The sequence below is a fragment of the Merops nubicus genome, unplaced genomic scaffold (genome assembly GCF_000691845.1).
Source record: "Merops nubicus isolate BGI_N331 unplaced genomic scaffold, ASM69184v1 scaffold29835, whole genome shotgun sequence".
NCBI lineage: Eukaryota > Metazoa > Chordata > Aves > Coraciiformes > Meropidae > Merops > Merops nubicus.
Window position 1 is genome coordinate 1,084 of NW_008610794.1, and position 10,248 is coordinate 11,331.

A 10,248-nucleotide genomic window follows, 5' to 3' on the forward strand; every position below is an offset into this window, starting at 1 on the left:
TTGTAAATACACTTTCTGTTGCTTCTATACTCTCATAAGAATTAATTTGAATTTACAAACATTGAGCCTTGCAATAAGAGTAAGATGTATAAAGAGGTTGTTTCTGATTATCTTTTACAATGTAATAAATGACAATGGTGAAAACAAGAATCATCTAATACCTCTAACTTTGTAGAATCTGGAAAGTTTTCAAGGGATACGGCAATAGACCTTCACCTTTAGAATTTTAGATGTTTGTGCCAAGTGGAATTGAATCTGTGGTTTCACCTCAGAGATCTTGTATAAGTTCGATTTCCCCCTCTGAGTACAATTATTTCTTTTATTATTGCTTTGGCAGCTACAAAAGCTGATGGATTTGCACTGTATTTCCTGGGAGAATGCAATAATGTAAGTATACTGGATTAAGATTTGGCTTTTCTGTACAGTGGCAAGTGCATTTTCCAATTTGACAATGCCATATAGATTTTATTTTGCACATCATTTAGCAGGAAAATATTAGAGTGCTGAACTTTAGTTGTATATTATCTTTATTTCTGTAAAATAGAAGTTTATTGAACATAATGGTAATGAAAAAAAATGTTTCCTACATTTAGATCCTTGGCCTTTTAATTTTATTTTTTTTTAAGAATTGACAATGGTGCTGTTTCTCTGACTGCAGCAAATTAACTTCCTCCCCGTTATTGTCTTTAACAAGCAGAAAACTTAACTTGGATTTGCTCTCTGCATAGCCTATTATTTTAATCTAGTTATCACTCTTTTTTAAAATATCATCAGGTTTTCCGTTAACTGCCAGCTGCAATGTGACAGTGAAATAATGGAAATTTCAGATGTATATTTTAGTTAGCATAAAATAACTGGTAAATTTAAAATTAATAAATGAAATTAGTTTCTACTGTAATAATTGAGTAACATTGAATCCAATACCTACTGGTTTGTTATTTGGCATTTAAAATGCATTGTGTTACTTTTTTTTCTATCCAGATTAATTTGTACAATTACAATTATACGACATTTTGTATTTACTTCAAATGGCTACCAAGAAGGAAATTGGTTTATACTTCCATCAGCTTAAAAACCACAATTTATCAGAAATTTTATATCTTTCATTGGTTCAAGAAGCAAACTCTTCTTGCTGAAAAATGACTACAGAGGAAAATATTTTTCACATTCTTTTTTTTTTTTCCTTAGTTTACACAGTTTTAATAGTTTGTTTTTGTACAGTCCATTAGCCAATTTCCTTTGCTTTTTATGAAATAATTGAATTCAGAAAAAGGGAAAGAATGGCATTTTTGAAATAATGGAAACAGGATTAAAGATGTACAAACCTGCAGGTGACTTGAGCCTTGCCTGAGAATGTTTTTTACTTATTCAAAAGATAGGATCTCGTTTGAAGGATGTGGAAGAAAGCCTATACAGAAATTTCCTAGAAGAAATGGATTTTGCATTTTTATTCATTTAGTGATTATTTAATATAATAAGGATAACCCATTTTATTATTCAGAAATTTGTTCTGCTCTGAATGACTCCTCTTAAGTATGTAAATAGCATATATTTTTTTAAAAAAGGGGGTGTAATTTAAATACCATGTTGTTCATCCTTTGTGAATGCATTGTTTGTCATTAGTAGGTGACAGTGTCCACTGTCTTGAGTGGGAGGTGGTGCAAAGGGTCACTGCTGGCAAAGGCAGGAGTTTGCAGGGAGGGCAGCCATGCCTTCTGAGTCCACAGTGATGGCCAGCTTCAGTGCCAGCAACTGCATGACAGCTGAGCACATTTATCTCTAAATGCTCTGTAAAAAGATTACAGGTAATTTAACTTTACAGTGTAAGACCTAGAGAATTCTTATTGTGGTGAGGTTTTTCCTATCAGATTAGAGTGGCATGATATGAGGTTCCTCACAGGCTTCTGATAACCTGAAAGCTTGAGCACATTATGACCTTTTGCCTTTATTTATTTTTTTTTTCATAACCTATTAGGCAGTTGAATCTGTTTGCTTCCCAGTATAACTCTTTCCTGAAAGATGTTCCAACCACTAAAAACACACATTGATTTTATTAACCACTGCTATGCAGTTGCATCTCCCAAAATGGAATGTTCTTCATGTAGTTATTATAGGGACTGATCCCAAGTCCTTTGAAGTTAGTGTGAGATTTTCCATTCACAGTAGTGGGCTTTGGGCCAGACTCATGTTTGTAGTCTTGTAAATGAACAGTAATGCATGAGCTTACTTTTTGTAAGAAACTGTCATTGAAAGTTACTTTGGATATCTTTGTCTCTTGAACGTTAATTTAAAGGATATGTCCAAATAACATTAACCATTGTCCAGGAAATACTGGCAATACTTTTTTATTTATTTTCATTAAATACTTACTTTAATAGGAACAAAAAGATTTTGCATAACGTAAATGGCAGAAAGGAGCAGATTCTTTAAGCTGAAGTTTCATAAAATATAAAAACCTCTTACCATTAGCCTGGACAAAGTGGTTGCTGAACACCTGTGGCCACATGTTGAAGAATAGCTTCTATATTTTGGTGGCTGAATTTTTTTATGCTTGATTTGTGACTTAAGTTTTGCAAATTCAGTAACACTTTTTTTTTTTTTTTTTTTTGCCAATTTTAGCATTTGGCTTTTTGTTCACTAGCTTGAGAAATACATGTAAATCCACTTGTATTTATCCTGTCAGCAGCCTTGTGTTTCAGAACCAGATCTCATGTAACAGTTATTTCTGCCATGGTTTCAGAGAAATAATTTGTGCCTGCATACAGCTTTTCTGGAGTGTGTATATATATCTTTTTGAGAATTAGGTGCTGGAAAGGTATGATGTAAGAATGCAGGAAACCAGTTAATAAGTAGATACCTGCTTTCTCCCAAATGGTTGTGTAATGTTTATTGATGTGTATTCTGTAAGGCAACTTAGGAACAAAACTGAAGCAAAAACATTAACTCTACTTTGTTTCAGCTTCTGCTGTAAATACTTGTAGGTATGTTTGTGCCTGTTCAAAGAAATCCAAATTTGAGAATCTTGACATGTGTTAATCTCAACTAGGAAAAGTTTTAGCAGTATGAGATTTCCATAACTACCTTGGTCTGGAATAAACAGTGAGTTTCTAATTAGGATAGATGATAACATCGTTTTACAGAAATTGTAGACATTTACAAAATGGAACCCAGCAAACGATTACTGCATCCTGTGTGGTAGTATTTCTTAATATTGAGAGAATATAATTGCCCTATAATTGCAATTTTTTTTTTTTCCATGGGTTACTAAGAGTTCATTGTAAACGTTTCTTTGGAATTTGAGATTTGGAGTTTGGAATAGAGGTTGATTTAAAAATTCTTTAAGAATTTGTAAAAATTCTTACAATTTTTAAGATGGACAGCACTTCCCTTATATGAAAATTATATTAGAACTGAAGCACATTTGTTTGATGTGAAGAAAAGGTCTGGGTTGGCTCTTCCTTTTCTTTTTGCAAAACATTGGTGATACACTGACCTTTAAAGGAGGACCTTGTTTTTAAAAATAAAAAAATCCTTTTCAGTTTAACAGCACAAATGTGAGTTTGTTAAAATACCTGTTGATACATAAAGTTTCTTTAGGGCCTTATTTTCCTCTTCGTTGAGGTGTACAAAACTGTGCCTTCACTTGTATTAGAGCTAGAGAACAGCATAAGGACAAGGTAATTTCTGACTGACAGATCAGTTTGAATGCCTTCAGGATCTTTACTTGAGTAATCAATGCTTGAAATAGAAGATGCTGCACTGCAAAATAGGTGCATGATTTTGTACTAAATAAACATATGCTTAAAGTAGCTTTTACTAGGTCTTGTGAGTGTTACTTGGTTTCTGAAACTGCAAATTGGGCTGACAAGCAGATCATCCTTGCTTCAGAGAGAAGTTTCTAATACCTTTATTGTAAGAAATAATTATGTCAGGCCACGGATATGCACACATACTCTGTGCTTCAGGGTGTACCTTATTAAGTCTAAAATTTCTGGTCATGTAGAAATTGTTGCAGCTTGATGTGCAGTGCCACCTAGTGAGCGTCTGAGGCGAATGATTTGAATTACTGAGAACCACCAAAAAAAAATCTACTGCTTGCAAACTGTCTCAGGCATTTGTGCTAGGCTAATGTACCTTGTCTTGATGGGTAAATTTGAATTAAATTGAATGCAAAAAGCTCTGAACTTTGAATCTTTTAAATATGTTTCCAGGTGAAACCCTTGTAGCTGCAATTCAATTCAGAAAATTTCGGTCTCTGTCTTTTAATCAGTTCTAACATCATGTACTCTTTTTACGTATAAAGTAGAAGAAATCTGTTGCTTTCTTATTTGCCAGTAAATAGTGATGCTCAACAAAGGGGGAAAACTGAGTCATACTGTTTTAGTTTAACTTTGAGTCAATAGACTCTTAAACTGAAAGAAATGAGATAAATAACTGTCAAGAAATATTTTAGCAAAATTTTAGTCCTGTTCTATTTAACATTCAGGTAAATGGACTTGTGGAATATGGTCATGATGAATAGACTATAAGCAGAATGCAGAACTGGTCAGAAAACTAGATAGAGACTAGCTGTTTGTGGTTCACTGTCAGAATGGAAGGGTTTTTCTACAGAAATCCTCAAGGATTTATCCTGGATCTGGTTTTGCCCTGTATCTTCATTAATGCATGAGTGAAGGGAGAATATAGGCTTATTAAACTTGCAAATTACATGAAATTGGGAAGGACAGCAGATGTGTTTGTAGGGACAGATAACAATTCAAAATGATTTGGGGAGAATGGTCTGAAGAAACTGGAGAGTAATTTAGTGAGGAGTGTTGATCTCTTTGTGGATTGCCTCTCTTTGTGTAGGGCAGTTGATGATGGGCTTTGCAGTTAATTTGAAGGTAAATGTGAGTCAGCAATATCATTGCTGTAGCAAATAAAGAAACAAAAAGACACTGTTGTATGTAGCAGAAACAGGAATCTAGCCTTTGGTAAAGTAGTTGTCCTGTTCTTCTGTTGTCAGATGGTAAGGTCTCAGGTGGAATATGTCTGGTTTAAGCACTGCACTCTTTAGGGAAAAATTGGAAGAGCTGAAGTGGGTCCAGGAGACAACAGGGAGAATGGTCAGGAAACTAAAGAACTGGTATTGCTTAGACTAAAGAAAATAAAAATTGAGAGATGAAGTTATGCCTGGATGAGGCAGAGAGGAAGGAAATCATCTCTTCTCCATGTCTATGATATGTAGGGCAAAAAATAGTCAGCTTGGACTGGCAGTAGGAAAGCTTCCCCAGTTGTGGCTGTAATGAAGCACTACAGTGTATTGCTTGTGAAAGCTCAGGAAACCTCATACCTGCAGGTATAGATACTTTCCAAATTAGTTCTGTTTGGTTGGTTTTCTTTGTCATCATTGCTTATTGTGTTGAGTTTTATTCCTGCAAAGGAACTGGCCTTAGGCACAGCCTTTTTACCTATCTGCAAATAATTTTATCATTAAGCTGTGTGGTCTTACATGTAGGTTGTTACATCCTTTACAAAGAGTAAAAAATCTATTGCTGTTACTGAACAGAAGAGGATGTGAGTGGCAAAACCCATTAAGCTCACTTAATATCAACTTGCTTAGTTTCCATTTATCTTTAATTTTTTTTTTGGTTGGTTGGTTTAATTAATTTATTTATTTTTTAAATCATGTTGTATAGCAATTGCTTTAGTATTAGGGCTTTCATTTAATGTCAGTTGGTTATTAAATAATTTTCCATTAACCATTTTTAGGGCAAATTTTATCAGCAAAATTCACTGTGGAAGAAACTAGATCAGGATCCAGACACCCTTACCACCAAAACAGTTTGTTAATGGAATGCTTGTCATGTGTACTCTAACCCCTTATTCTAATAATTAAACCTGATTCTTATGCAGACCTCTTTCCTGCAAAGAAATTTTAGAAATATCAGTTTATATATGCTAATTTTCATAGTTAAGTGGAGTATTGTGAAAGAAGAAGAAACAACTGAGCAGTCTGGGAAGCGGTGAGCAATAAATTTTTGTAGTTCAAATCCAGTCCTGTCAGACTTTATGTAGGTATTTGAATGGTTTCTGGCCTTTGTGGGTTGGGATTTGGTGGTGTGTAGGATTTCCACAGGCTACACATCAACAGCCACTAGAGAGATAACATCAGTTACATCTGTAGTTGACTTCTTCATCAGAAGAGCCTGAAAACAGCCGGTACTTTCTTGCAACTAAGAATACAATTCAGGAGGTGCTGATGGTATTGTGAGACTTGAGCTGCTACTCCTCATCTTTTCTTTTACTGGGTTTTTAATCTGCTTCCTCTGTCAAGCATTGGATTTTCAGAAGAAAAACCAACTGTGGGGCCAAGTTACAACAGCATGATGAGATGAGCATCAGTAATTCTTCATGTGCATGCTCTTAGCTGTTACAAAACAGGAGCAATGAGAGTTTTTTTCAGCCACAGTAGAAGAAATTCAAGATAAATTACTTCATTTCAACAGACTGTGAGTGGCACCAAGAAAAGTGTACCAAAATTCATGGTATTATGGCTTATTTGAGATATACTAGTTTTGTTCCATATCTGAAAGCCAAGTTTGCTGTGTTTAGCTGTGAATTGAGAAGGCTGTCATGTTAATGTCCCTCAAGAACAGAGTACAGTGTATATCATTCTGCATTGCTGTAGGCTGGAAGACTTGTTCATATATTAGCAGTTTAAAAAGACATTAGAGATTATCACAAAGTGCCTATGAAATATGAAAGAGTGAATTTTGCTACATTTGTGTTCATCAGTGGCTGAACCTTTTTTATGGTTGTAATTTGTTTTGGATGTGCTGTGATGTTTCAGTTTGGTTTTTTTAAGCACCTTTTGCTCTCTAAGGTTACAATAAGGCCGTTAGTGGGTTTCAAGCTACATTGTAACATCAGTCAAAATTAAGAGGTTTTTTTTGGTTGTAGACTTTATCAAAGTGAACTGAGAAGAATAGTGGCAAATTGAGAACCTACTGGGTAGTTCAAAGAGTTTTTGACCACTGACCCCTTAGTAGTGGAGTTTGTAATTTCCCATAAGAAACAGAATAGGATTGCTTCTGCAAAACTCTTTTTGCAGAAAGTAGAATAATGTCTACAAGCTTTTTCCAACATAGGGATGCCTCTTCACAGCAGTACTTCATGGTGGTAGGAACAGAGGGGTTTACCAGCTAAACTGATACTTACACAAGGACACAAGAAAAACTGCTGATGAGAACAACTTTTGCTAGCAACTTGTCATGATGTCAACACAGTTTTTTTGCCATTGAAGTTCCAATGAAGGTCTTTCCTTGAGCAAAAAATACATTTGTGTGGAAGAAGTGAGTTCTTTGTTTTTTGGTGAAAGTGGATGTTTGATTTTTTCTTTTTTTTTTTTTTTTTTTTCCCTTCCTTTTGATTTTGTCTTTTCTTCCTTTATTTTATTTTGAGAAGCTGGTTCTGAGAAGAGAAAGGTTTGTGCCTTGTTTTATATTTAAATATGGGCATGACTCAAGAGGCCATTGTGTAAAAACCACATATTATACAAGTAATTTAAGTAACACAGTTACTTTGCTAAGTGTCACCCATTGCTGTCTTGGTATAAAGAACCAAATACATCTTAAGAAAAAGTAAGCATGGTGTGAATAGAAGTGTTGATCTTTGGAGAGATCAACTTAGGTCCCCAGTATCCTGTTAATTTGACTCATCTCATTATTTAGACTACATAATTCTGTGTTTTATCTGCCACATTTTGCAGTACTCTGCAGTATGAACCTTTTTCCTATAAGCATGTAGTGTAGCAGGTCAAACATTTGTGAAATTTGGATTTCAGTATTGCTATGCCCTTTATATCCTAAACATTTTACTAGCTTCTTTCATTCATTCAAAAAAAACCCAAAACAAAACAAAAACAAACAAACAAAAAAACCCAACAACCCCCCAGAAAAAACAACCAAAAAAACCCCCAGAACACTGATTTAAATAAATTGTGAAATATGTTTCTTCAGTTTATTACAATAATGTACTTTTTTCAGATCATGGAGTGTTTTTCTTAGATCTGTTACATAAAATGTTGTTTTTCATTCTGTTTAAGAAAAGCTTATAAACACATAAAACTGAAGCTTATGAAGGCAAGTAACTGTGAAACTAACTTTTCATGTAAGAATTATATATTTTTGGTTTATTAGAGTATAAGAAAAAGAATAAACAGAGCTTTTTTTTTTTTTCTGGTAAATTGAGCAGTCTTGTTCTGGCAGATTCAATCTACTCATTTAATGGGGTTTGTTGTTTGGGTTGTGTGATTTTTGTCAGAAACTTTAGTGGTTTTGTTTTGAAGTTGCTAAGTGCCCTGACTGTTGGACTACTGATTGGTCTTGGATAGACCTTGCTCTTGTTTTGCCTATGAATTCCATACATTGACCATTTTTTTTTCACCTCAGCATAAAATCCAACCTTTTCCTTCTGAAATGTTGTTAGTCCATTACAACTCTGATACCTTCATTGCTGCAGGAGTACCTACATATTGTTGCATCTCCTTAGTTGTGTGTTCACAACTAAGTGAACTGCAGTATGTTCTTTTTTTTTTTTAATTGTTTAGTATGTTTTATAATGTACCTTGCTTGTTTGCAGAATAAAGAGATTATAATTATGAAAAGATGCATCTCCTCACTTAATTTTCTGCACCTGACAGTAGATGCTGAATTTTCATGTGCAAATTTTAATATTCTGTGCCAGGAAACAGGCCCTGCTTAGTTTGCCCAGTCTCACAGGGTTCAAAGTGACAAATATTTATCTCTGAATTCTGTCTCTTTTCTTTCACACCTGCATTTTCTTTCTCTTGTGATCCACTTGGATTGCCCTAGTCCTAAGTCATAGTGCAAGGCATTCTGTAGACAGTATGGTGAGCTGGGAAGTTTGCACTCCAATGGTAGTTGGAGTCTCAACTAAATTAACCTCATTAATTCAGAAATGTTATCGTAGTTTCCATCTATAAAATGAGGATAGTGTCACCACTCAAGGGGAATTGTAAAAATGCGTAGTTAGAGAGTGTGAGGTACTCAGGTGCTATAGTGATCTGACTTCACAGGACAAGGAGAGAAAAAACATGGATTTCATAGTGCCTAGATTTGACATAATTATTTTAATCAATCTGGCCCAGAGGTTTTTATTTCTTCGTTTAGATTTTCAGGGGTTTTTTTTTGTTTGTTTAGGTGTGTTGTTTTTGTTTTTGTTTTTGTTTTTTTTTCAGGGAATTAGGTATGCATATAATGGAATACTATTTCAGTAACAATTCCAGTGTGAAGGTCCCTGCTTACTGCTAAGCAGGAGCTGAAATCTTATTTGACCAAAATAAAAGTTCTTTGTTCAGTCTTTCAAGGCAATGCTGCATTCTGAGCTACTGGAATCTGGAATCCCTGTGCACCTGCCTTTGTCTACTATTACAGAAGCCTTTGTGAAGGATAAACATAGGAAGCAGATTAGATGTAATTAATGTTAATTTTCAGAGTGCTGTAGAATCTTTGGTGATTGACCCTTGTAGCAGGCCTAATGAAAGCAAAGTGTGACAGTAAAATTAATCAGTATGAAGAAGTTGCACAACATGTGGCCATTTTTACCAGAAATGTTAGTAACACGTTGTGTGGTGGCACTATCATCTACCTGTGGTATTATATATGTAAAGTTAAAAAAAAAAAAAAAGTTCTATTTTCCTAGCAAGAATCTTCTTAAAAATTCCTCTTAGCTCATATGCTTTAAGTTCACAATTTAAAAGCATGCCAGTATTTAGCAGTAGGTGCATACTGTGGCAGCTCTTGGTATAAACTCCTGGACTTAAAAACTTATCAGTGAAATAACTTGGATCATTGATTGTAATAAATAAAACACAATTTGCCCACAGAAGGTGGATCTCTGAGGTGATGATTTGATTGTGTTAGCATTAAAAACATATAAGGAGGGAATGGCTCAAGAGATGAGGACATTAAGTTGAAGTCCTGGAAATACAGATTTTGTCTAACCTTTGTATAACCTTTGCCAGATTATTTATTCTTCACATGGATAAATTCCCTTTGTGTTTAAAGGGTAATGGCTCTGCTGTGCTGAATAGAGTGTGACAGTGATAAATGCTTCACAATTTTAAGAGTTTCTGGGATTCTGTAGCTTTAGGAGGCACATAAGTTTGATGCACGTAATGAGACAAAGGTAGAAAAATTAAACAGAAAATGAAACTTCTTGCTTATAAAATCAACTGTTCCTGCT

At 34.6% G+C, this 10,248-nt stretch overlaps 1 protein-coding gene across 1 annotated transcript in view; it reads left to right on the forward strand.

The window, feature by feature from the left end:
- Nucleotides 1-337: 337 nt before the first annotated feature.
- PDE10A (phosphodiesterase 10A) overlaps nucleotides 338-10,248 on the forward strand; it is a gene marked incomplete at its 5' end in the record, with an annotated part of 58,256 nt that continues 48,345 nt past the window's right edge. Inside the window, one exon of the mRNA XM_008941022.1 lies at nucleotides 338-387. Within this exon, the coding sequence (XP_008939270.1) occupies nucleotides 338-387 (50 nt within the window). The remainder of the gene's footprint in view (nucleotides 388-10,248) is intronic.